At 52.8% G+C, this 27,153-nt stretch overlaps 1 protein-coding gene across 1 annotated transcript; it reads left to right on the top strand.

The window, feature by feature from the left end:
* Nucleotides 1-879: 879 nt before the first annotated feature.
* Nucleotides 880-26,299, top strand: SLC19A1 (solute carrier family 19 member 1). Its single transcript, XM_008061576.1, has 6 exons — nucleotides 880-952; nucleotides 7,244-7,482; nucleotides 12,290-13,061; nucleotides 13,473-13,665; nucleotides 16,719-16,860; nucleotides 25,300-26,299. Exons 2-6 carry the CDS (start codon nucleotides 7,294-7,296, stop codon nucleotides 25,783-25,785), a joined length of 1,782 nt encoding a protein of 593 aa, XP_008059767.1. The 5' UTR covers nucleotides 880-952; nucleotides 7,244-7,293; the 3' UTR covers nucleotides 25,786-26,299.
* Nucleotides 26,300-27,153: the final 854 nt, after the last annotated feature.

The following is a 27,153-nucleotide window of genomic DNA, read 5'->3' as shown; positions in this document are numbered from 1 at the left end:
AATGGCCGAGCTGTCCCAACCCCATATCTTCCTTCCAGAGTATGACTGTGGCGGTCTGTCCTGCAGTGCCGCCTGCCCCTGCAGCTGCACCTGCAATAAGGCAGCTCCCTAGCAGCTTTCCTCACTGGGAGTTAGGGGAAGTGTGGCCCCAAGCCACGTGGCAGACTTCCTTCCCCTCAGTTTCCAGCTCTTCTGCATTGGCCAGCTGGGTCAAGGTCAATCGGGAAGGTGGGCTGGAGGGGAGATCCTGGAGGTGCCGGCTTCCGGTCTGGCCATCTGCACACCTCAAGGGCAGGCCGTAGGAGCCCCACATGGATGATAAGGAGGCCACCACCAGACCACACGTGGGCCAGGCGAGCCCAGGCCGGGGGCGACTACAGCCTCCCCTGCCCGGCTTGGCACTGCTACCCGGAGCCGGCTTTCAGTCGGCCAGGAATGCAAGTCTTGAAGTGCGCGTAAAGGGAAAAGCAAAGGAACGCCTTGTCCAGGACGGCAGGAGGGGAGGGTGTCCGAGGTCCGCTGCAGGCTGGGGGCGGAGAGGGGACAGTTGCCTGCAGGCAGGCCTGGACGCCCGCCCCGTGGGGGTGGGGCTCCGAGAGGGACTCTCTGGGGGCGGGAGCCGGGCGCCGCGGGGGTAGGGGCCGCGCGCCACGGTGGGCGGTAACGAGGCCGCGGAGAAGCTGGCGCCGCGTTCTGACGCGTGGGCTTGCGTACGCGTACACTCACTACGGGACTCGCGCGCCCGCGCCGTGAGGTTGTTCCCGCGGCAGCGTGCCCCGCCAAAAGCGAAGCCCCGCCCGTCTTGGCAGGGTGTGGCCACCTGGGGAGGCCCCGCCCCCTCCCGGCTGTCCCGCGCTTGCCGCGCTGCATTGTAGGCGCTGTAGTCCCGGCGTTTGCGTGTGAGCCGGCTGGGTACCCGGAGCTTGTGCGCCGCCGGCCCGCCTAGCTGCAGGTACTGCAGAGAGCGGGGCTGCGGGGTCGCGAGCCGGGAACTGCAGGGTGTCGGGTAGGCCTGGGGTGAGTGAGGCGGATGGGCCAGGGGCTGCAAGGCCCTAGAATGAGTACGGTGCACAGGGAATGAGGTCTGCAGGGTGTGTGTATTGGGGGGGGGGGCTCTGGGTTGAGTGCCCGTTATGCGGGCTAGGGCTGCAAGGCCTTGAGGTGGGTGTGGGGGACGCGGGCTGGAGCTACAAGGCTCAAGGGTAGGTGTGGGGGACTCGGGCTGGAGGCTGCAAGGCCCCGGGGTGAGTGCGGAGAATGGGACGGGGTCTGCGAGGTCCTGGGGTGACTGCGGGGAACAGGGCTGGGGTCTCGCCGTAGGCTGCATGCGGGCTGCGCCTTGGTGCGCGGTGGCAGAGTCGCTGTGCAGCGGGCTTCCCTCCGTTGACTTCTTGCTCCAGCCGGCTAGAGGGGGCTGTGAGCGCCGCCCTGGCCTCCGCCGTCATCCTTGGGCGCCGAGTCCCTCCCCTGGGACTGGAGGAACGCGTGAATCTGGCGTGCGCGCCAAGGCACGCTGCCCGGGCCGGGCCCCCTTAGAGCACGTGCTGCTTTGAAACCGGCAGCCGGCGGGAGAGCCCTGGCCAACCCCACGTGTCTGGCGGGCCGCTGGAACGCCTCCAGTTCCGTTGTCTCCAGCGCCCAGAGCCTTGTAGATGCAACTTCCCTCTGGAGCGGCTCTTGTCACAGTTCCAGCAGCGCAAACAGAACCTGTCTGGAGCCTGGACAGTGAGCTAGGAGTCTTTCCTGAGTGGTTTCTTTCTGACATCTCCACAACTGGAGAACCATCTCCGAGGGTCCTATCATCCAAAACGCTTGTCCTGGGGAGTTCACCTGCCTAATCTTAGGACACTGGTTAATATCTCATTAACTCTCCCTGAAAACCAGAATGCATGCAGGAGTGAGGGTGGACTAGAAGCCTTGGAGCTGCCTGCTGCGTCTTGTAAAGAAGTGGTCTCCCCCAACACCCAGGTTGAATCAGCAGAACCAAGGACCCTCTGGCTGCCCCCTCTAGACTTGGCAGCCTAGATTGCATCTCACCTATTATCTTTGTATGCACTGCTCAGTGTACTTGCTACTTGATGCCTTTCAGTGGGGGCCTTGGTGGGTTTTTTAAGCCAGATATTGCAGTTATCTGTGCTGGACAAAGATAAGAGACAGGGTGCTTATAGGTTTGGGTCTACAGCATGTGATGGCCAGAGGGTTTAATTATACATATAGGAACACCGAACTTGGTTCAGTGGGGAAGGGTGCCAGGCTTTCTTATTTCTACTAGCATCTAAAAATGTAACACCCTTCCTGGTTAGCCATTGAGAGTTGCAGCCTTGGCGGTGTTGGCTTTTGTTTGATTCTGGATCTCCAGACTTCCCAGGTGCTGAGGGAACAGAGCTTGGAGGCTGGCTAGAGGGGACGGTGGGGTCTGGAACTTGGGGGTGGGGGGCTGTTAGAACCTTCTCCCAAAGGCAGAAGTCCTCAGTCCTTTCTCATGACCCTCCTGGGCAGCTGAAGACTTCCTTCAGTTGCCTGGAAGAGGCCTGAAGTTATATGTACTGGGCTGAGGTCAGGACAATTGGGACCTGTGCTTGCCCAGCTGGAGCTTGGGGCTCATTTCCACAGCTGTGAGCTTGTGAGCTTGTGACCAAGTTCTTCATCTTTTTCTGGGGAGTGTGAGCCTCTGCAGGGCCCATGCATTAGGAAGCAGGGTCTGTGGTCTGCGGTGGAAACGAGGACTTTGAGTCTTAGCCAGCTGCTGACCACCTGGCAGATTATTTGCCTCACGTGTTATGTGAACTGGTAGGGCAGACAGACTGAGAAGGGCGGAGCCCTCCCCACCTCCAGCCTCCCCAAGCCTGGGCTGCCTTTGATCCTCAGCTCCCTGTGGTGGCCTCAGAATCCTGCAGACTGTAGAGTAAACAGGGCTGGACACCAGCCCTGCTCCAGGGTTCAGCTTGCTGTGTCCTGTAAACACTGGTTTGTTTGGTCCTGTGTAGTCAACATTTTTTCCATTAGTGGCCAGCGTGAAAAACGGATTTCAAGATGTGAGGTGGTCTAGGGCCCCAGTCAGCCTCCCAACAAGCCTCTGCCAGGATTTCCACCTGGTAGGAATGGGCTGGAGGGGCAGCCTGTGAAGTGGGGAGCTTGCTGGGGTCAGCCCTGGGTGTGGGCTGGGGCGGAGCTTGCAGGAGGCTCCTTCAGGGGGCAGTTTTGGGGGTGCCCCACACAGGCCCGATCTAGACGCCAGCCGGCCCTGTGCCCTTGCTCCCCTGGATTTTTGGCCCCTGATCCTCTGTGCAGTTGTGCCACCAGGATGAGGCTTAGTGCCTTCCCAGGCCTCTCCCGACTCACCTCTCAGCTACATCATCATCTAGCCCTGTTGGTGCTCAAATGACCTGTTTTAAGTTTTTGGAAGTATTTCTCCAATAGCACTGTGGAAGACGCACAACAGAGATGCACATTCCAAAGTGGAGATGAGTCTCATGTACCCAGGGGGGTCCCCTTAGTTTGTATAGATGCTGTCACTAGCAGCTTGTGTGGTGGTCTTGCTGCATCCCCCATGGGATAACAGAACTACATGAGATCCCTACCCAGTCAGAGGCTTCCTGTTCCCCTGTTGTTGCCCTGGGTGCCCCTGTAGGAGCACCTTTCACCAGGAAGGGCCCCTGGAGAGGTGGTCCAGGACTCCACCCCTGAGGACTTACATTGGTGGGAAGGACAGGAAGAACATCTAAAGCAGAAGTGAGGGTGGCCATCTCTGGAGAGAGGCTGGGAATCTGGCACTGTCCCCGCTTATCCTTTCTGGTTGCTGTTTCTGCCTCCTGGCACGAGTGGTTGGTGGGCTGCCTCTGTGGGATGTAGGGGCTCAGGACCTCTTAGGACAGGCAGGCCACCTTTACACCTTTGTCAGTACACATACAATTTGGATCGTGTCCTGGAAAAGTATGTCCCTGGACCCTGGGCTGAGGAGCAGGGAGAGCTGGAGTTCCGCCTTGCAGGGAATGAGAGGTCACGTGGACCTGGGGTTGCACTCCTGGGTGAGAGGGCATGCTTAACATTCCTGTGGGGACCTTGGCCAGGAAATGGCCCCATGGTGTCCCTGCTGAGCAAGTATTTATGGAAACCATCCAGGTGGAAGGCTTTGCCTGGCAGGGGACCCCAGATGTGAGACATGCCTGTGTCATGGAGCCTAGGACTCAGAGTGAGCTCTTGGGGACACGTCTGGTTCCTTAGTTCCTTAGACCACCAGAAGCAGGTGGTCTAGGGCCCCAGCCAGCTTCCCAAGCCTCTGCTAGGATTTCCACCTGGTAGGAATGGGCTGGAGGGGAAGCCTCTGAAGTGGGGAGCTTGCTGGGGTCAGCCCTGGGTGTGGGCTGGGACGGAGCTTGCAGGAGGCTCCTTCAGGGGGCGGCTTTGGGGGTGCACCCACACAGGCCTGATCTAGACGTCAGCCGACCCTGTGCCCTTGCTCCTCAGGCTAGCTTCTGTGTGCTGGGCTCCCTGATCAGCACCTGTGGTGGGTTCTTGTGTGTGCTAGTTTCTTCTGGGAAGTGTGACTCCACCTCTGCATCATGATCTGGAGGACAAGCTGGCCTGTCCACTTCCTGGGGCCCCTGTGCTAGGACTGGCTATTCTGGGAGCTTCTTCCCCACAAATGGGGAATCCCAAGCACAGACTCTCTGGTGTGGGCAGTCACCTGCCCTGGCCTATCTGGGCTTGTTAAAAGGCAGAGTCCTGGGGCACACCCATACCTTCAAACGGGCACTGTCAGCAGGGACCTTGAGTTCTCACAGTGGTTGAAGGAGCACAGCTCTGGATTTTGGAACCTGAGGAGTCCTTGAGGATGTGGAAGTAAGTGTGCACTGTGCTGATGAATAAGAACATTGCCATTGCCTCAGGATTCCTGGTGATATCAAGTAAGGACTGTTCTTGCCACCTCTGGAGGTGGCACCTTTCAGAACAGGGTGGCAAAGTGCCTGGGGGCTCCTCAATCCCTGGGGATGCTGTGGAACCTGGTTAAATTCTTGGTGCTCCCCTCAGCAGGGGTGCCATAGTTGAGGTAAGAATACAGTTGCCCTGGGTAAGTATACCTGTCTACCCTTGCTTGGAAGTGGGAAGGTGAACTTGAGGGAGGTCCCTGGGCTGAAATGGGGTCCCAGTGGGGAGAGGTGGGTGCACTCCAAGTTGTGTTCTGCTCTGCCTGTGGCATACCTGTGCCCTTTTGGGCCTCAGGGTGCCTGTGAAAGAAGCCACACTTTCCTGACTTTACCTATTTCCTGGGCTCCCAGGAGGTATGGGAAAGCCAGCCCTTGGACAGTGAGCATCAGTGTGAGTATGTGGCCCATCCTACCCTTGGGCAAGGCCTTCCTAGGTGGTCCTTTGAGAACTTCCAGGGCTCTGCTGCCTCCTCAGGAGGACACTATCACACCAGCTTCCCAGCCTGCCCTTCCTTTGGAACTCTCGAGTTCTGAGACTGCCCCGGTTCCATCCTCCACAAGCTCACCAGCCCCTGCTGCTTCAGGGGTGCATGACTGTCACCTTGCCTGTGTTCTCTGGTCATGGAAATGAATGTGTAGGGACTTGAAGATGAATCCCAAGATAATTTTGATGCTTCCCAGTGCTTTGCCTGCACAGGCCTAGGAGGGGCCTCATCTACCCTGGTGGATCCCTGCAGGTCACCTCTTTCCTAAGCTTCTGTGACAAGTGACTACTTCCAGCCTGAGTGGTCTTGGAGCCCTGTGACTGAGTGCCAAAAATCTGGGGCAGCTTTTCCTTGGGTACCCTGGATCCCCAACACTGGCCCCACATGTGGAGGGAGTGCTCTGTGTCTCTGCTTGGGGGTTGGAGAGGATTCTCCCCAAATCCAGATCCCCTGCAGACACCCTTCCCAAGCATGCTAGTGCGTGGAGCAGTTGTCCAACCATGTGTCAACCTAGGGCAGAACAAATGGCAATCACATGTGACTGGCCATTCCTCTGCCAGGCCTCCGTGCAGTAGTCCCCACTGCCCTCTGCACCTGGTGTGTCACCTCTCAGCCTTAGCAATGGGTAGTCCTTCCACATGGACCCACCGGACCTGGCCTCTGAATGTGGTCAGCCTGACACAGACACTGGCTTGGCACACCCGTTGGGGGCCAGCAGGATGGGGCTGGTCATCATTAGGTTAGCCTCGTGTGAGCACTGTCCCATGCTTCTCATGGTGTTCACTTTTGACTTACTTGGAAGAGAACTTTCTATCAAGACCTTCAAGGAGAACCAGTACCACTGGGCAGAGCCCATTGGGGTGAGCAGGCATGGCTGTGGCCCTCTGTCAGAATGCTTCCGGTGGGGAAGTACACCAGAGAGAGCCCTTGCCTGGGCCTGCATGAGGCGAGGCCAGCCTAGGGGGTCTGGCTGGACAGCTCCCAGATTGGACTTGTGTTGCCCTGGAGGGAAGGCTGGCATCCAGAACATGTCAGATCTGCCTCATAGCCCCTGCCTGGTTGCTTCTCTGTAGAGGAAACTGCTTCCTGGGGTGCCAGATCCCTGGGCTCAGGGTCTGGACTTCTGTTCTGTTGCATCATCCCTCCAAGCCTGTTTCACCCTCTGGTTGCCCTCTGCCCCCTCCCCCCGCTTTGGGCTTGACCTACAGTGCCCTCCTGTGTGGCATCAGGGACTGTGTTCCCCATACTTGTGTGTAAGGTCTACTCCAGAGGCTGATAGGGACCTCCATCCCTGGCAGTTCTCTGACCTGTGGTTTGTGCCTCCAACCACCTGCTCCTGACCTCCCAGCAGGGCCTGTTCCTACCTGTGTCCTCCCTGCACCATTTCTGTGCCACTAAAGCACAGGCTAACCTAGGCCTATAAGGGAGAGAGGTGTGCCCAGCATGACCACCATAGCCATAGTGTTGCCAGGCATTGAGATGAGTGGTGTGCCCTCAAATCCTGAACTTTAAATTGTGTTGATTTCATTAATGCAGTAAGTCAGTTTGTTAATTCACTTGGTTTTGATGAGCATTTAAATCATCCCTGGTGGTTGGAACTCATATCTGTCTTGGAGACCTCTGGAGGTGGTGACAGTCTGGGTTGGGCTGCCAGGCTGATTCAGGCTCTATGGTTCCTGGGTTGGCCCTGTGGGGAGAGCATGGGGCTGGGTCTGTACCGGCCAAGGTTGACAGTCCCAGCTAAGCTCAGGAGCCCTTTCAGCCAAGCCCTTTTCTGGGGACTCAGGTACTGTGTACCTGAGCCACCCTGACTCTGACCTTTCCCTCCAGGTAGATTATCACCTTCATCCCCTCCAGAGTTGCGCTTGGGCCTGGCCAGCATGGTGCCCTCCAGCCCAGCAGCAGAGAAGCAGGCCCCTGTGGAGCCTGGGCCAGACCTGGAGCGCCAGTCGTGGCAGTGCCTCGTGTTCTACCTCTGCTTCTATGGCTTCATGGCACAGATGCGGCCTGGTGAGAGCTTCATCACACCCTACCTGCTGGGGCCTGACAAGAATTTCACCAAGGAGCAGGCACGTGAGCGCTGGGGTACAGGGGCCGCTGTCAGTGGGTGGGCAGAGGAGCCGTGGCGCGGGGCAGGGCCTTGTCTCCTATCGGACATGTGAGCAACTGAGGCTGAGAAGGTAAGTGGCGTTTCAGCTGATGGTGGTCCAGAAGGAACCAGGCTGGGGTTGGACGGGACAGAGGATGGGGGAGGGGTGACTTCAACTCACTGACCAGGCCAGATGGAAAGTGGTCTGTGTCCTACAAAGGGACATGTACCTGCTTCAGGTCTCTGAGGGGGATTTCAGATGAGGTGTGCTGCCCCTGCCAGCCCTGCCTATTTGCCAAGCTGGGCACATCCGCCTTCCTGTCCAGCCGTGTTCAGCCCTGTTGGATACCTGCCACCAGTAGAGACTTAGCATCTGTTTGCCTAAAGAGATTATTGAAGGAATTTTCCTTGTACTCTGCCAGAAGGACAAAGGGATCTATTGAAACCTTACTAATAAATTTATGCCTGGTCACGGGTCCCTAAGGTCCACGAGGAATGGCAGTAGTAATGGACTGTATCTGAAGGAGCTTCCTTCTTGGACTTTTGATGTGTCCTTCTACATAAAGCACTGCCAAACAAAAGATTCAGGAAGCCCTTGTTGATGATGTGCACTTTCATAGCTGCCCTCCCAGCTCAGGGTCCCCTTCCCAATACTCGTCTTGTCAGGACCCATGGTGCTGCCTGTGAGCCTGACCTAGCCTACTCACCCTGTGTGCCCTCAGCCTTTGTTCCCTGCAGTGTGGTCACCCAGCACTTGCACCCACATGGCTGTCACTGGACCTTGTTTTCTCAGTGAAACCACGGCCTCCTAGCCTGGAGACTGGCCCCTGTCCTCACAGACCCCAGAACTGTTAAACTGGCATGCAAGTGAGGAGTGTGCTTTTGGAAAAGTGGAGTGCTGCTTGAGCAGCTGGCCTACACAGAGCTCCGCATGTGTGGTTGCATGGTCCCATGGCCAGCACTGTGCCACCAGGGCTAGGGCACTTTCTCCGCGAAGCCAGGGCTCTTGGCTCCACTGTGGGTGACGGGGCTGGTGAGTTGTCTCCGTGCCCCCTCATGGCAGCACCTTCCATCATAGCCTGTGTTCCCTCACTCCACTCCCCAATGGGCCAAGTGGCCCCTGTGTTCTCAGTAGAGGGCTACTGTCCACATTGAGGCTCTTATGGGAATGAGCATATGTATGGCATGTCCACAAAAGTAACAAAGTAAAAGTCTATAGCAAAAACATTAAAATCCCACCTACTTGCCTTCCCATATTGCACATTAACTGATTAAAAACTAGATTTCAGGGATGCTGCCATTCCACCAGGCCTTAAATGTCATCAGACAGCTGGTGGTCACAGGCAGGCTCTGCCCACGGGTGCTGGGTTGGATCTCCTGGCCTGAGCAGTCCTGTCCTGCTGTGCTTGTGTCTAGGAAGCTCACATAAATGATGTCATGGGACACATCTTTTCTAGCTGCCTTCCTGCCCAGTCTGACTTGGGGATCAGGGCTGACGTGACCTAAGTCATGCCTATGGGCTTGAACCACGGGGCATTTATCTGGCATGTCACAGGGAGATTGGGTAGTCCCCAGCTTTTCACCATTGCAGGGGATGCTTGGTCCAGGGGACATGCCAGCATCCTTGGGCTGCGGGCCTGACAATAGGCCAGTTTTTCCAGCTCACCTCTAGCTTGAGGGTGGTCTGCTGGGCATCTGCTTGCTGACAGTTGAGAGGAGCCTTGCCTCCTCTGCTTTCACCTGTGTTTCCTCCATTTTCCCATTCCCCCATGCAGGTGGGCATTTCCGGGCTGTCCCATGCCAACTGTCCCCTTTGGGCCTGGTTACCTTTCCTGCCTGGTGAGAATCCCAGTGCCTCTGGGCTGGACACCTTGCTGCTGTTTCTGTTGCCAAGATTTCTATTGGTGGTTTATGCCTTGAGTATTTCCTGAGAAGTCCTTTCTGTGCCCGAGTCCATGGAGATGTTCCTGTGAGGGCTCAAGGTTTTCTGGGACCCTTTGGAACTGTGCCGTGGTGTGAGTGCAGCATCCACTCCCCATAGCCCCAGCCCTGGGACAGCCCAGGACCCTGCTTACAGCCGCCCTTCCTTCCCAGGGCTCAGCGGAGGTCATTCAGTCCCTGTCAGCCCATTGGATGCCCTCCTCCTGTGACGTCTCCCCCTTCAGTGGGCCCCACACCCAGCCCCACCCACTTGTCCTGCTTGCCAGAGGTCTTGCCTGCCTTCCCTCCTCCCTGTTCAGAGAAGCCCCCACATGAAACTGTCTGGGTCTAGATTTGGGGTCAGCTCCCTGTACTCTGCCTACTTGGCCTGGACCTGGCCCAGGGCCTGCTGAGAGTGTCACAACGCTGAGCCCAGGTAGTAGGCGACTCTCCTTGTGTCAGAGCCATGGCTGCCTGACAGATGCCACCTGTCCTCTCCTCTGGAACCCTTGTGGGTCCCAGTGGCCTTCCAAGTGGGACACAGGTCACAGTCCTGAGCCACCCTTGCTGTCTACTTGCCAAGTCTGAAGAGAGTAGAGTAGGGCCATGCAGGGCTGAGGGACAGGGCCCTGATGGATATCTGGATATTTGCAGCTCTGTTCCCAACCCTGAGATCTGTTAAGGGGGACTCTGCATGTGAAACCTCCACTAAGCTCAGGAGGTACCTGGTAAGAGGCCCTGACCCTGCAGAGCCAGCTCTGTTTTGAAGAGTAAATGAGGAGGAACCTGCTAATCCAGATACAGGTGAGGCTCCTGAGGACCCCACAGCCAACCTTCTCCAGAGATATGGGTTTTATAGAAAACCCCCTGGCTCTTCACCCAGGCTGGGGGTGGGACTGGAGCTGCCATCCCTATGGCAATCCCCTGAGCCTGGGTGTTGGGGACCTTGAGGTACTTTCTGCATCAGTGGGGGTCTGTGGGCCTGGCTCCCTGTGAGAGACCAGTCCTCTAACCCTGGGGGACAGACGTGGGTCTGTGCTACCCTGAACTGAGAGCCCCTGTGAGGCCCAGGTGCATCTTCAGCCAGCAGCTAGCAGGGCTCATCCAGGGAGGGAGTAAATAGAGTACAGACCCCTGAACTGGCCTCGAGGCTCTCTCTATGACCTCTTATGGTCCTTCAGCCTGCGGGACCTGACCTGCCCTGAAAGTGTGCTGACAGGAGCAGGATGGGTGCCAGGGGAACTCATGCCTGGTGCTGCTGGGCATGGAGCCTTTTAGGTCAGCCTGGCTTCCCCAAGGTGTGAGCTTGGGAGTGCCACTGTTGGGGTGCCCGGCTGTCCCAAGGCAGGGTCTCTGGACAGGCTTCCTCTAGCCTCTTGGAAGCTTCTCTACATACCAGTCCCCTACTCCCGAGCCTGACTGGAGTCCTGCTGACCACCTGACCATAGTAACTGGTGGCCAGACCCCTGGTGCCGTAGGCCACACACCTTGGCCATACCAGACAAAGGGTAAGGAATCCTCAGGGAGGTGGCCTGTCTGGGTACAGTACCCATGCATTGACCTATCCCTAGTCCTGTGAAGTGCAGCAGCCATTCCTGCAGATCTTTTGGGCCTATGGTCCCCTGGGGCAGCACACAGGTAGGGCCTGCTAGGGTAAGTAACCTGAGTTGGGTGGGACTAAGGGAGCTTTGCTGGGGTCCTCTTGCCTCAAGTCCTGGCTGGCTCACCTGGTGTTACCTTGGAGAACCTGAGAGGGTTGATGGGGCTCCTGGACAGGTCCACCTGTTGGAGGCACCACTAGGCCTTGGGAATGGTCCTGACACAGGGTGGCTCCATGTCTGTCCCCCAGAGTTAGAGGCCTGGGCCTCTCGCAGGATGGCTGTTTACTCAGAGTGTGCCAGGTGGATTCACGCAGCCCCTGTCCAGCCAACAGGGACATTTGGTGCCTGCCCTGTATGAGCTCTGCGGTGGCACACTCTGACCTCAGTCTTGCAACAGGTAGTATTTTCCACCCCATACTTGGCTCCCTGTTTCCATGTAAAGGTGGGTGTGTATTGAGGCCACAGGCACTGGGCCCTGGGCCCTGGGCTGGGGTATCCTGCTTTGGTGAAGGCTGTAGAGTTGGTTCCCATAGAATTTAGCTGGGTAGAGGATGGTGGGGTGGCTGAGGCTGGCAAACTGATTCTGCTCCTCTCCCGAGTGGACCATGTGAGGCTGGTACAAAGGCTTGGGCCCTTAGGCTGGAGCCCTAAAGACCTTTCTCTGGGACAAATATGAAGATGGGTGCAGCATTCCAGGCCCACCCCCTCCCTCCCTCTCCCCCTTCCTCCCTTTGATTCTGTGTGCTTTGTCCTGTGAACTCGCTCTTTGTGGTCCTGACCTTTTTTCCACATCTTGTGTTTTTTCCTTTCCTGCTGTGAGGACTGAGGGGCCCGTGTTGCTGCTAGTACGTGCTTACAGCCCTGTTTTCCACATCTTTAGATCTAGGATGAAAGCAAATTGTATTTTTATTCCATTAAAAATAAACAGGCTTAGATGAGCAGGATCTGACATGTGTTGATAATGGTGATTCTGGGGTCCCTGCTGGCTTTCTGTAGGCCAGTGCTTCTTCACTGTGCCTGGCCTAGCAGTCAGTTGGGCCTGGCCCCTCCCTTTTCCCAGGTCTCTGGGACAGTCCTGAACCAGAGGCCTATGTTCACAGAGGACAAAATGGGACAAGGGGTCCTTAGGGGAGGGAGGTCATGGTGTTGGTTGCCGGGCAGCACGGGGGGCATGGAACAGTCAGCAGCACTGGCCCTGGCAGTGCCATTCCCTTTCGGAGCCACAGGCGCTAATGCTGGTGGGGCCGGATGCCGGCCCATCCACAGGTCACCAATGAGATCACGCCGGTGCTGTCCTACTCTTACATGGTGGTGCTGGTGCCCATTTTCCTGCTCACCGACTACCTGCGCTACAAGCCAGTGCTCCTGCTGCAGGGCCTCAGCTACATGGCTGTGTGGCTGCTGCTGCTGCTGGGCCATTCAGTGCCACACATGCAACTCATGGAGGTCTTCTACAGCATTACCATGGCCGCCCGCATCGCCTACTCCTCCTACATCTTCTCCCTGGTGCGGCCTGCACGCTACCAGCGCATGGCCGGCTACTCGCGCACGGCAGTGCTGCTGGGTGTCTTCACCAGTTCTGTGCTGGGCCAGCTACTGGTCACTGCAGGCAGGATTCCCTTCTCCACTCTGAATTACATCTCACTGGCCTTCCTCACCTTCAGCCTGGTGCTGGCGCTCTTCCTCAAGCGCCCCAAGCGCAGCCTTTTCTTCAACCGTGGTGCACAGGCACGCAGGGACTTGGCTTCAGAGCTGGACCACATGAACCCTGTGAGCCTGGGCCAGCCCCAGGGCAAGAAGTTGGGGCGTGCGCTGCTGGTAGCCTGCCAAGACTGGGTCCTGGTGCGCATGCTGCGGGAGCTGGGAGACAACCTGCGGCAGCCACAACTGCGCCTCTGGTCCCTCTGGTGGGTCTTCAACTCAGCTGGCTACTACCTGGTGGTCTACTACGTGCACATCCTATGGAGTGTGGTACAACCTGCCGCTGACAGTGCCCGAGTCTACAATGGCGCGGCTGATGCTGCCTCCACGCTGCTGGGTACAGGCATCCCCACCACCCCCTCCCTGCTGCCTGATGATCCCCGGCCTACTCCTCTCACTACCCCTCAGCCCAGTCCCCCATCCTTCCCCTCCTCCCCTCATACCTGTCACCTCCTCCCAACCTAGCTTCCCTCCCACCCCCCATTGTCTACCTAGCTGTCTTGCCACCTACCTTCAAACCACCTATCAACCTGCTGCCCAGCTGACCTGGCCCAACCCCCAAACCTCCTGCTCCCCACCTCCTCCCAAACCAGCTAGCCTTGCCTGCATCCCTGCTGCCTGCTCAGCCTACCCTCTCTCTGCCCTCAACTATCACTCCCTACCCCGATTTCTCCTAACCTATCACCAGCCCCAGCCCTCCCCATCATTGCTTTGCCACAGGATGGCTGTGACACTCTGCCTTCCCCAGGCGCCATCACATCCTTCGCTGCGGGCTTTGTGAAGATCCGCTGGACACTGTGGTCCAAGCTGGTCATTGCAGGTGTCACGGCCACACAGGCTGGACTGGTCTTCCTCCTGTACAGCACACGCAACATCTGGTTGTGCTATGCGGCCTTTGTGCTCTTCCGAGGATCCTACCAGTTCCTTGTGCCCATCGCCACGTGAGTTCCAGATGGTTCTATGGGGAGCATGGGCATGCATGGTGCGGGCAGACTAGGAGGGTTGTGTGTGTGCCCCACCCAGGGAGCAGACACCTGTCATACTCTTACCTTGGTACCTAGTAGTCCCGCTGCCTTGGCCTCAGTTTTCCCTGCCAGCAGTGGACCTGACAGCTCCAACCCTGCTGAAGCCCCCTCAAGGGTTCTCTTTGTACCACCACAGGGCTAGCCCCACCTGGAGCTGATGAAGGTGTCCCTTGCCTCTGCCCCAGTCTTCATTCTCTGGGCCTTGGTGGCCCTGCCTATGCTGTCCAGCTCCTGCCCTGGTGGGTCAGCCTGCTCTCCCAGGTCCAACACCTCCTCTCTGAAGGCCGCCATACACCCACACTAGTGCCCTGCTTCAATCCCACTATCCATGCCCACCCTCTCTGAGACCCCATTGGAGGGGGAGTATGCTCCTGTGAGTTTATGCTCATGTCACACTCACACCACACAGACATACCCACTCCCACGCACACTGGCATACACACACTGGCATGCCCACACTACATACTCAGACCATACACACTACACACTAGCATACTCATACCACACATACATACATGCATGCCACATGCTGACACATCACACAGACTGATATCTGACACATCAATACTGACACACTCATACTGTGCTGACACATCACACACACACCACATATTCAGACCACACAGACACTGGCACACCACTCATCACACTACACACAGGCACCTGCCTTCCTTGGCCTGTCCCCACCTTCCCCATCCCAGGAGACTTTTGACTGGGCTCACCTCCTTGGACCTCACCTCCTGGATCTGTCTCCGGGCCTGGCCTCCCTGTGCTGTTGCGCCCAGCTTTCCTCCACCGTGGACATTCCCACTCTGGCCACACACACATCTGAGCATCTGTCCCTTGCCTCTTCCTGAACTGAATGTGTCCTCTAGCTCCTGACCCTTGAGTCATTCCATCAGGTTGGTGGTCTGATTCCCATGCAGTCTTATCTGGTTACACCTGATACCTATGCTTCCCTGTCCCCTCCTCATTTCCTTCCTGGACTTGGTTTCCTGGCTCATACCAACATCCTTTTTCTCCTGTCCTGACCACATTCAGGTTGCTGGAGTCCTTTTTGCAGCATGCTCACTGCACCTGCAGTGTGGACCACCATCCCCACACTCCTCACAGCCCCACTACTCTTGCCTCCCAGCGGTGAAGGCCCAAAGCGTGCCAGGGTTGGCTCACTCCTAACCTGCTAGCTCTTTGGAAAGGGCATCAGGGCCATCTGTTGGCTTGTTGTCCTGTGCTTCATCTGGTGGGACAACACCATCATGCTTTCACTAATTATAAAGCCATCAATACTAAGAGCAGAAAAACAAAAAAAGTGCAGGCATGTGTAGAGAGGAGGATGAGCCTTAGCCCTGAGGGACCTGGTATTGTGTAGAGCAAAACTCAGGCTCTGGTGGTCTCTGCCACTCGTTTGTGAGTGGGTCAGTGTCAGACAGAACAGTTGCTTCTGGTGATGAATGATAGACCTCACCACTGTCCCCTGAGGTGGGGTAAAGGCATCATTTCCGGTTCTTCCTTAGACAGCCCTAAAATGAGTACCCCTTTACCTGCGTTTCTCTTCCCAGGTTCTGATAATGGCCCCCAGTGGGTTCTTAGGAAGGATGTGGCCAGGTCAGAGCTATGCTTTTGTAGGAGGGTTTTAGCAAGTATCTCAGGTGCCCTGCAGGCCAGCGTGCAGGCTTCTCCCTGTAGGGCAGTCCCCACCCCTGAGCCCCTGACAGGCAGGGTAGGCCCCGAGGGCCGAGCAAGGCTGACCTCCTTCTGTGGTTGCCGGTGTCGGTTGGACTCATCTGCCTGGTGTGTACTTTTGTCCATCCATGGGATGACAGCCCTCTGTGACATGCTTCAGCAGCCCATGATCTGCTTGCTTGATCTGCTTGCCTGCAGTTCTCCAGGATTTTCAGAGCACCCTCTGAATATTCCATGTGCTGGTCTGGGCTCTGCTGCCTGGACCCTGGGAATTGGCCTGTCGCCCACGCCTCCCTGGTGACTGCTCGTTCCCCCTTGGGCTGATCATCCTCATCCTGTTGTCCTGCTCACCTTGGCCTTCTGTGCCCTCTCCCACCTGATGCCACCCAGCCTCTCTACACCAGCACTTGTGTCTCTATCATTGTGTTTCCAGAGTTTCAGGCAGGTGAACTTCCAATCACTCTTTGTCTAGTTCTTTTTGTAAAGAAAGCACTTTGTGGATTTTAATGAGAGCTGAATCCAAGTACTAATTTCTTTGCCGAGGAGCAGAAGACTAATGTTTCACCACTTCCTGTCAGGGATGTGGCCCCTTTATTCCTGTTATGCTCCACACCTTGAATGCCCACGCCACTGCTGCTCACCTCCAGAACCCCTTACCTCCAGGTCTGTCCTTGGTCATGGGAAGCCTCCCAGGGACCCTCCCAAGCTTGCCTCTGTGCTTCTTGGCACCCACTTACAAGGCTCAGCCTCTCTAATCAAAAAATCCAAAATTCTAAATACTCCAAAATCTGACACTTTTGAGCATGGAAAACATATCCCAGAAGAAAATTCCACAGCTGACCTCATGTGTCAGGTTGTAGTCAAAGCACAGTCAAAACTTGGCTTTGTGCACAAAATTATTAAAGTATTATATAAAATTACCTTCAGACTATGTGTATGAAGTGTGTATGAAACAAATGAATTTCATTTTTTAGGCCTGGGTCCCATCCCCAAAATACAATTCACTGTGTACATGCAGTTATTCAGAAATCCCACTCTTCTGGGTCCAGGCATTTTCCTAAGGGAGACTGGACTCTGATGAGCCGGGAGGATGTGATGGCTGTCACACAGCCCCTCTTGGGAACGTGGCCTGGGTACTGGGCTCCTCTCCAGTGTGGGAGGTAGGGGGAGGTAAGGGCTGGTGGGTGGGCCCTGGGGTGATGGGGGCTGCCTGGTAGGGTTCTTTCTGTTGCTTCTGCCTCTCCTCCCCCTGCAGGGCCTGATCCAGGCATACTCTTCTCATTCAGCTTCCAGATTGCATCTTCTCTATCTAAGGAGCTCTGTGCCCTGGTCTTTGGAGTCAACACATTTTTTGCCACCATTGTGAAGACCACCATCACCCTCATAGTCTCAGATGTGCGCGGTCTGGGCCTCCCAGTCCACTCACAGGTGAGCCCCCACTTCAGGCTTGAATCCTTGGGGAAGGAAGCTGCTCATGGGGTCCTTGCTGGGTCCTCCTGGTGCCACCTGGTGTGGGGTCCACTGTGGCCAGGGGTGTAGAGGGCAGGCTGAACTTCTCCAGTGGACACACTGGGCCAGGGTGGAGCAGGAAGGGAGAGAGTCCTGAACAAGCTCATTCAAAGTAGGTGGAGCCCCCATCTAGGCCCTATGTCGCAGTGGGGATGACTGAGCCTCTGACCAGCATGGCCAACCGATTTTTCATCTCAATGTCTGTAAGCCCTGGCTAGGGGACACGTGATCTTGTTCCCTTCAGGCAGGAGAACCAGGTAGAGCCACTGTGGTAGGTTTTGGCATGTAGGCCCCTCTCTGGGTTTCTGTCCCTTCTCCCATCCTGGGGTGGGCTTTGTGATGCTTATGAGAAGAGCTTGAAAACATGCCTTTAACTCCTGGGACCCCAGACAAGTCGGGATCTCTGAGCTCAGCCAGATGGCAGGCACAGCCAGGAGATCACCGTTCCTCAGAAACTGTCCCACCCAAGCCTGTGGCTGGACAAACACCTTAGCAAAAGCCTTTGTCTGCAGGACGAAGGCCTTGTTTACCCAGGGCCTATGTCACATGGCAGGAGGCCTGTCAGGGCTGGCCCAGGCCCTCTGCGGGTGTGGAGTCAGCACAGCCTCAGGGATGCCAAAGCTTAGCATTGAGTCTGTCTGGCCAGGTAGGGGGCCTGGGCAGGAGCAGGCATCCTAGCTACTGAGGTGCTGGCTATCTTGCCTGAAGTGTGCCTTGCAGGGTTTGCAATGCCTCTGAGGAAGGACAGCATTCTTCAGCCTGGGGGTCAGTAGGGCCTGGGCACAGAGGCAGGCCGTGGACCTTCTTCTACAGAACCCTCCAGATGCCCTGCCCTGCCTTGCCAGGCTTATCACTGGGGCTGGTTAATGCGTCCAGACCAGAGGGATGGACAGAGCCTCCTGTGCTGAGCTATTCTGGGGTCTTCAGGAATGTGTACATCAACTCTACATGATGCCTGGTGTGTGGAACTGGGCAACTATCCAGCTGTACTGGGAGGGGCCTCAGTACCCCAGAGGAAGCCCTCCCCATCCTTCGGACCCCGAGTTGTCTCCTGCCCCCAGACAGTGACCTGGCTTCTGACCTGCCCCTGGGTGTTGATCTCTGTGCCACTGCACCTCCCCACTACCACCTCCCTCTCCTACACCTCCCCCCTCCACCTCCCACCTGAATTTGTGAGCCCCCTTCCTGCTGCTGCCCTACATAGGAAACCTCTTCAGGTGGGCTTCTGAGGGGCTCATGAGGGCTTGGTGGGAGGGGCTGGTTTTTCCCAGAGGGTCAGCCTTGAGGGAGCACCTCCCCTTCCTGGGTTGATCCTGTTCCCAGCTTCTCTCAGGTGGCAGTGTGGCTTGGACTGGGGTCCTGGGGAGGTAGCGGCAGGCTCCGGCCTGTACTTCCTGCTGCTCAGGTCAAACTGAAAAAAATGCATGGACTTTTCTCTGGCTGATGTTATTTTCAGGTTAAAAAGTAACTCTAGTACTGGGGCATTGTGTTGATGATTAGAAGTACTGCTGGGCCCAGTGGGCAGGAGTGCCAGCTCACCTTGCTCTCCCTCTGCCGTGATGGCATTATGGGTGTCCCCCCACATCATCTTGAGTGGAGTGAACAGGGAGGACAGGAGCTCAGGCTTGGCAGGAGCAAAGCCAGGAAGACTGGTGGGACTGTAATGGAGTACGAGGAGCTGGCAGACCTTAACTTGCCTGGGTTTGTTTTTTTAAATTAAACTTTATTTTTGGGTAATTTTGCATCCACGTGCAGTTTAAAAAATAGCACATGGGAGATCCATGTGCCCTGTACCCAATTTTCCCAATGGTCACAACTTATATAGCATCACAGCCAGCATATTGACTACGGTCGAGATCCAGGCCATTCCATTTGCACAGGGATCTCCCATGCTGTTCTTTCGTAGCCGTGCCCACTGTACGTTCAGCCACACCTCCTCCTCAACCCCTGGCAACCATTAGCCCCTCTGCTGCTGTGTAATTCTGTCATCGCTAGAGTGTGTCATGTGACCTTTGGGGAGTGCTTTTGTCGGTCAGAGTTGTTCTCCGGAGATTCATACAGGTTGCTGCTGTAGTACTAGTTTACTCTTTACTGTTGGGCAGTACTCCAAGGTCTACTGCACCATACGGTCTTTAATGTCTCACTATTAAAGGACTGTGAGTCCTTTCCACTTTTGAGATACTACAAATTAAGCAGCTATCAGCATTCTTTTACAGGTTTTTGTGTGAAGCTAAGTGTTCATTACTTCAGAATGAACACCCAGAAAGCTGCTTCATATAGTGAACTGCCTGCTTTCCTGGTGGGTGGAGCATTTTCCCATTACTGCCAGTAGCATCGGAGAGGTTGTTTCTCAGCACCCTCATCAACTTTCATGTTGACACTATTTTCATTTGAGCCATTGTAGTTGTGTAGTGATGTTTCATCATAGTTTTGATTTACTTTTCCTTGATGGTTAATAATGTTGAACTCTTTCCATGTGCTTATTTTCCATCTGCATGTCCTTGGTGAATTGTTGCTTCATATCTTCTGACCATTTTCTGCTTTATACTTTTGAGTTTTGAGCATTGTTTATATATTCTAGTTACTAGTTCACACACAGACACACACAGTTTGCAAATATTTTCTTCAGCTCTATAGCTTGTCATTCATTTCAGTGTGGTCTTTTGCAGATAAAATGTTTTTAATGTTGATGAGGCCTGATTTAATAGTTTTTGCTTTTATGAATCATGTTTATGGTGTCAAGTCTAAGAACTCTTTGCCTATCCCCAAATTCAGGGGATTTTCCCCAGTTTCTTTTTAAAAGTTTTATAATTTTACATTTAAGCCTATGGTCAATTTTGAGTTAATTTTTGTCTAAGGTGTTAAGTTTTAGTCAAGGTTCACTTTTCTGGCCCGTGTGTGTTTATTTATTCTAGCATCATTTGTTGAAAAGACTTACCTTTCCTCCATTGACTTGCTTTTGTACCTTTGTCAAAAGTTGGGTGTATTTATGAATCTGTTTCTGGATTCTTTACTCTGTTCTACTGAACTGTGTGTTTACCCATTTACCAGTACCACACTGTCTTGCTTATGAAGCTTTATGGTAAGTTTTTGAAATTGAGTGGTCTGATTCTTTTAACTTTTTCTTTTTATTTGAAATTATTTCCACAACTATAGTTTCTTTGCTTTTCTTGTATACATTTTAGAGTAATCTTGTCTATATCTATAAAAATTATTTCTCAGATTTTTTAAAGGAGATTTGCATTAAACTAGTATTTCAACTTAGGGTGAATTGAATCTTTACTGCATTGTCTGTTTTGATATATGCTCTTCCAATCCACGAACATGGAGTATCTCTCCATTTATTTTGATCTTCATTGATTTCTTTCAGCATTTTGTAGTTGTAAGTATGAGTACCATATATATTTTGTTAGTTTACACTTAAGTATTTTATTTTTGAGTAGATGATACTATATTTAACATTTGATGTCTACATTAGTCTGCTTGAGCTACCATAACAAAATAACACAGATGGGGTGGCTTAAACAACAGAACTTTATTCTCACCCAATTCTGGAGGCAGGAAATCTGAGATTAAGGTGTTGATAGAATTGGTTTCTCCTGAGGCCTCAGGTCTCCTTGGCTGTAGATGGCATCTTCTGTTTTGTCTATATGGTCTTTTCCCTGTGTGTAGTCTCCCTTGATATCTCTGTCTCTTCTTATAAGGAGACCAGTCAGATTGGATTAGGGTCACACTCTTATGACTTAATTTAAACTTAATTACCTTTTTAAAGGCCCTCCAAATGCAGTGACACTGAGGGCTAGGGTTTCAACTTATGAATATGGGAACTGGGGAGAGGTACACAAAATTCTCTCCATAACAGTGTACATGTTTTCATTGCTAGTATATAGAAATACAGTTGATACTTGTGTGTTTACCTTATATTCTGCAATATTGCTGAGCTTAAGCTTACTTATTCTAGAAGGTTTTTTTGGTTTTGTTTTTTAAGATTCCTTGAGATTTTCTCTGTAGACAATTATGTCATCTGCAAGTAGAGGCTGTTTAATTTCTTCCTTTCTGATCTATATATCTTTTTATTTCCTTGTCTTATTGCGTTGGCTAAAAGTGTATTATGATTTCCTCCATTTTGCTTGCTTTAGATTTATTTTGCTCTTTCTAGGTTCTTGAGGTGAGATATTATTGATTTGAGATTTTTCCTCTGTATAATGTATACATTTAGTGATATAAATTTCCCTCCCCAGTACTGCGTTAGCTGCATCCCACAAATTTGATAGGCTATATTTTTATTTCAATGTATTTTTTTAACTCATCATCATTTCAAAGTTTGTTGTTTTGTTTCCAAGTGTTTTGAGATTTTCCTGTTATCTTTCTGTTATTAATTTCTTTTATGATTCTATTATGATTTTATTTGAGTTTAGTCCTTTTGTCTGTTTTAGTATATGTTCTGTGGGCACTTGGAAAGTTTATGTATTCTGCTGTTGTTGGGTAGAATATTCTATAAATGCTAAGATCCTATTGACTGATGGTGTTATTGATTTCTTCTCTGTTCTTGTTGGTTTTCTGTCTAACTATATTATAATTGAGAGAGAAGTGTTGAAGTCTCCAAGTATAATTGTGGATTTGTTTCTCCTTTCAGTTCTATCATGTTTTTGTTTCACATGTTTGCAGCTCTTTTGTTTGTTGCATATACATTTGGGATTGGTATGTGTCTTGGTGGATTGACATTTTGTCATATATAATAGAGGAATTGTATAATGTCCCTCTCTGTCTCTGGTCATTTTCTATGCTCTGAAGTTTACCTGATACTAATATAGCCACTTCTGCTTTCCTTTGATTAGTGTTTGCATGCTACGTCTTTTCCCAGTTTTTTACTTTCAACCTTCCTATTTTGCTATATTTGAGATGAGTTTCTTGTAGATAGCTGGTAGTTGAGTCATTTTTTTAAACCCAATCTCTGTCTTACAGTTGGTGTATTTAGACTATTTATATTAAACATAATAATTTATATATTAGAGCTGAAGTCTGCCATTTCACTTTTTATTTTTCATTTATTCTCTGCTTTTAGTTTTATTTACTTTTTTGCACTTTCCGGTGGGTTACTTACATATTCTTTGGAATTTTGTTTTGGTTTATCTATTATGTTCTTAGTTTAGCTATTTTGGTGGTTGCTTTATGTATTACATCACCAGTTTGAGAGAAGCATAGAAAACTTTGCCTCCCTTATGTCACTTTATTGTCCCCCACTTATAGTACAATTGCTTTAAATATTTTCTTTCTATACCTTTAGTGCCACATAATACAGTGTTATAATTTTGCACTAATCATCAAACACAAGTTAGGAACTCAAGAAGGAAAGTCTATTATTTACCTATAATTTTACCTCTTGTGTTTTCTTCCTGTTATTTCAAAATTTCTTCCTTCTTTAATAATTTTCTGTTTAGAGAACTTCTTTTTGCCATTATTTTGGGTAAGTCTGTTGGTGATAGATTCTTCTCTTAGTTTTTCTTTATTTGATATATCTTTTATTGAATGATGTTTTGTTTTGCTGTTTATAGGATTCTGGGTAGGTAATGTTTTTTCCTTTATCATGTGAAGAATGTGGTGCCACTTCCTCGTGGCCCTCAAGATTTGTGATGAGAAATCACTCATTCAACCTGTTTTCCCTGTAGGATGTCATTTTGACTGCTTTTAAGATTTTCTCTTTATTTTACCTTCAGTTTTACAAGTTTGCGTATGGTATGTGTTCTTGCAGCTCTTGTTTTACTATTTGGGGTTTGCGTGGCTTTTTGAATCTTTGGTTCATTATGTCTTGCCAAATTTGGAACATTTTCAGTCATTATTTCCTCAAATACTTTTGTTAATCTTTTGTTATATAGTTCCACAAAGAGTGAGGCTTTGTTCAGTTTTTTCCAGTTTATTTTTCTTGTTGTTCACAATGGGTAATTTCTGTTGTTCTATTTCCAGTTCACTGATTCATTTATCTGTCTCTTCTGTTTTGTTATTGAGACTGTTCATTGAGTTTTAAAAAATTTTAGTTATCGTTTTTTTCTGTTCAGAGTTTTTTTTGTTTGTTTGTTTGTTTTTGTTTTTGGTTGGCGTCTCACTCTTTCACCCAGGCTGGAGTGCAGTGGCATGCTTACCGCTACTTCAGCCTTGACCTGCAGGGCTCAGGTGATCCTTCTACCTCAGCCTTCCAAGTAGCTAGAACTATAGGCATGCATCACGACACCTGGTTAATTTTTTGGTTTATTGTAGAGACAAGGTCTTGCCAAGTTGCCCAGGCTGGTCTCAAACCCCTGGGCTCAGGCAGTCCTCTCACCTCTGCCTCCCAAAGTGTTGAGATTACAGGCATGAGCCACAGTCCTCACTTCCTTTTTTAATTTATCTTTATTTTTTATTTTTGAAACTATTTTTGTGTTTCCACAGTGTTTGTGTTTGCTTATTGAAGCATTTTTATAGTGACTGCTTTAAGATCTGTCTCAGATAATTCTAACACCTTTGTCATCTTGATGTTGGTATCTGTTGATCATCTTTCATTCAGTTTGGGATTGAGTAGTTCCAAGTATGCTGATTTGACTTTGGACTGAAATGCAAGTATCTTGGGTATGATGATGTGAGATGATCTTCCTTCTGCCTTCTATTTTGGCTGTTTTTTCCTGACACAGCTCTAGCAGGGGATGCTGGGTGTGCATCGCATTATGACCAGAGAGGGAGGAAGTCCAAGCTCCCCACTCAACCTTCGTGGCATCTGGGGGTGGGTGAGTGGTTGAGGCTCTTTCTTATTGCCAGACAGGGATAAGAGTTCCAGCTCCTTGTGGTTCTCTTGACGCCACTGGCAATGGGACATCACTGTTACTGGGATGAAAGTTCATTCTTGCCACTTGGCCTCCTGATCCCCCACCATGCCTCGAGGGGAATAGACACTTGGGTATTGCTAGGTGGGGGTAAGAGGCCAGGCTCCCCATATGGTCTCCACTGACTCCTTGGGGGAGTCATTCCCACTAGGTGGGGTGAAAGTTCAGATACCCCAGATGGTCTCCCCTGAGTCCATGAGGGTGGGGGTAGGAGTGGGAATAGGGGTATTCACCGCCCAGTGGGAATGTAAGTTGTAGCTCCCACTTGTAAGTTGACAGCATCCTGACAGGTGAAGGTGGCAGTCTGGGCTCCCAGTCCTTGCTGGTATGGATGGGTGGGCCGTGGTATACCTGTGGTGTCTGTTGGAGCAGAGTGATTTCTGTCTGGGAGTCTCCACCTTGATGGGCTGCCCTTCCCTTTGGCCAGAATGAGCTGCTTTTTGAGGGGCTCCCCTGTGTTCTATGGCATCTCCAGCTTGCTGGCTCTTCAGTTCTAAAGTCTCTGAGGTGAAAGAGAGACACCTGGGAGCTCTACTTGTTGCTCGCTGGAGGGCCTGGCCACCACCTGCTTCTCTCCACTTTCCAGGCTTCCCGAGTATCTTATCTGGAGCAGCTGGGATTTCAGTTATTTGTAGAAAAAGGATAGGGACCAGCATGTCAGCCCCATCTTCCAGGAAACAAAGTCCTTGGTGGTCACTTCCTGGGTTTGCTTGAAACATGTGCTTTCCTAGAAGGGAGTGGTGCCGCCAGGCTGTAGGGATCTAGCCTGCAAGTCTGACACTGGCCTGCAGTCTGGGGCAGGATTTGCTGGGCCTGACACACAGATGACCCAAGACCTCCTGGCCTTCTGGACCATCTGCATCTTTGGGAATGATTGGGTCTCTCCCTGGTATCCTGGTCTCTCCTCTCCATGGCAACTGTGAGAACCCGGAGATGTCATGCTGCTGTGCAGTTGCTTTTTGTCTTTGCTGCACAGCTTCTGCCACTGAGGCAGAGATGGGCTCAGTGCAGAGGGTTGCTGAGATGGCACAGTGAGCAGAGAGCCCAGAGAGCAGCTCCCAGCCACCCACTATGGTGCTGTTCGCTTGCCCCATGGGATGGAATCTTCTGGTCCTTACAGATGTCCTCTGGCTATCTTGGCAGCCATGAGCACTCAGCCCACAAAGCAAGGGCCTTGGGAGAAGACCTGCAGGCCACACAGTGGCAGGCCACATGCCAGGACCTGGAGGATTTTGGGGAAAAATGTGGGAGCCCTCCCCTTTCAGAGCTGTGCCAGCCTGTGGCAGGAAGGAGGTCAGGCGGCAGGCACCGTGTGACCCTCTCCCGGAGCTGGTATTTGGCTCTCGGGCAGTGTTTGGGAACAGGATATAGCCTGGAGAAGGGCATCCCAGGAGCAATTGATGTGAGTGGAGGGAGCGAGTGGGGAAGTGGGCCTGGCCTAGAGGGGAGAGTCTCAGGAGCAGGTGGCATGGAGGGTCCGCCTCACCCCAGCCTCTCTTTCCAGTTCCTCCTCTACTTTGTGTACTTCCTGGTCCTGTCAGCCATCTACCTCTCCGGTGCTGTGCTGGATGGCCTGCGGCACTTCCAGCGGGGCCACCACCAGCCACTGCCCCTGGCCCAGGAGCTGAAGAGTCCCTCAGCCGAGAAGACTGCGCAGGTGCTGACCATACAGGATGAGGGCCTCGGGGATCTGCAGCCCTTGACCCCACCCCTGCTCCCAGAGGACAGAGCATGGGCCTTGGAGCCAGCCTCCCTGGGGCAGAGGCAACCGGGTCCAGCCTGGCCTGTTCTCCCAGTCCCAGCCCAGCCGGCGGCCAGATTCCTGACTCCAGAGGTAGCACCTCCTGCCTGTACTCCATGTCCTGACCAGGCCCTGACCCCTGATGTTGCCGACGTGATGTGTCTACAGCCAGCTGCCTATCCTCTCAGTGTCAGCCAACCAGGTTTGCAGCTTCGTCTGAATTCCAGTGTTCAGAGTGTGAACCAGTGACTTATAAGGCTCTTTGTGTGCCTTTGTGGGTGACCTTCAATTTGTCCCTGTGACCCATGTCTCATGGCCCGCCTGCCTTAGCCAAGAGGAGGCCTCGGTTCATCCTGCCAAGCAGCCTTCATGCACTCCCCCTACCTAAGCCCTGCTCCATATGCTGATGATAGCTAGAGCCTCCTGGGACACTTGGGGCAGCTGCCTGGCCTCTGCAGGCTCGGTTGCCTGTCACTGGCCCAGAAGAGGCTGATGGGGCTTCCTGTGTCCACCAGGCCTTCCTGTCTTCACCTGCTAGAGGCTCAAGGCAAATCCTGTCTGTCCCTGGGGACAGGCAAGGTGACCCCAGATGCCAGCCCAGGGGATACTGGCCTACTAGGGGTACTGGGCCCTCCAGGGCAGGGTGGGGCCATGATTCCCCTGGCCCATAGCTAAACTGTGACATTTCTAGTTGTCTTAGGTGCTTGCTTTTTTGAACAACATGCTAATATTTTTTAACTGACATAAAAAATGAGGAACTAAATCTGGTCTCCCTGTCTCTGTGGGAGAAGTGGCAGCAGACATGTCCCTATCAGATAGCAACAGTGACCTGGAGCCCTGGTATAGTCCCTTTCCCTACCAAGGGCTTTGGCTGGCAGGTCCTCTGTCATCCCTTTCTCTGTTCTGAAGTTAGTTGGCACTGACCATGAGTCCTCAAGAACTCATGTTTAGGGTTAGGGTTAGGCCATATGTCCATGCCACCCAGAGGACTTGCCCTGCCTCTACAGATGTGCCAGCCTCGGTGTATACGGGGCTCTTGGATGGCCCTGGGTAGCACCAGGTGAGCTGTTCTCTGGCCAGTGTGGGGCAGTATGTGTCCAGTGGCATCAGGGTCCAAGAAGCCTTGGCATATCACTTCAAGGTCCAGGGGAGTCACCTGTGCATGCTTTTACCAAAACACAGGAAACAACCACAACCTGGGCATGAGGTAGGCCCCTCATTCCAGACAGCCTGGCTGGGGTGATAGGGATGAGGCCAGGCAAAGTCTGCTCCCCTTCCAGCTCCAGCCCAGGGCCTTGCCAAGCCCCCCACCACCACTCAAGCCATGATCTTCCTGGGTATAGGCTTGTCAGAGGCAATTGCTCAGCTCCGTGCAAGAAGCAGGAGATAGAATTTCTGGCTGAGGGGGAGCCACTGGAGCTGGCTATATTCAGGGGTCTCTTGAGGTTTGCTAGAGTGAGTGTGGCATCCTGGGGGGTACCGTGGGTCTAGAATATGAAGGTTTGCACACACATGGAGGGTGACCTGAGTCACACCAACAGTGCTGGTCAGAGGGAGCAGTGGTCCCCCAGTGCATCCACGGGCCCCACCCCTGCCACCCTGTAGACATTGCTGGGA

Source organism: Carlito syrichta, unplaced genomic scaffold (assembly GCF_000164805.1).
Source record: "Carlito syrichta isolate Samal-C Ts95f unplaced genomic scaffold, Tarsius_syrichta-2.0.1 Scaffold305319, whole genome shotgun sequence".
Classification (NCBI taxonomy): domain Eukaryota; kingdom Metazoa; phylum Chordata; class Mammalia; order Primates; family Tarsiidae; genus Carlito; species Carlito syrichta.
The sequence above is the reverse complement of the archived record's forward strand: the minus strand, read 5'-3'. Positions and strand labels throughout refer to the sequence as shown.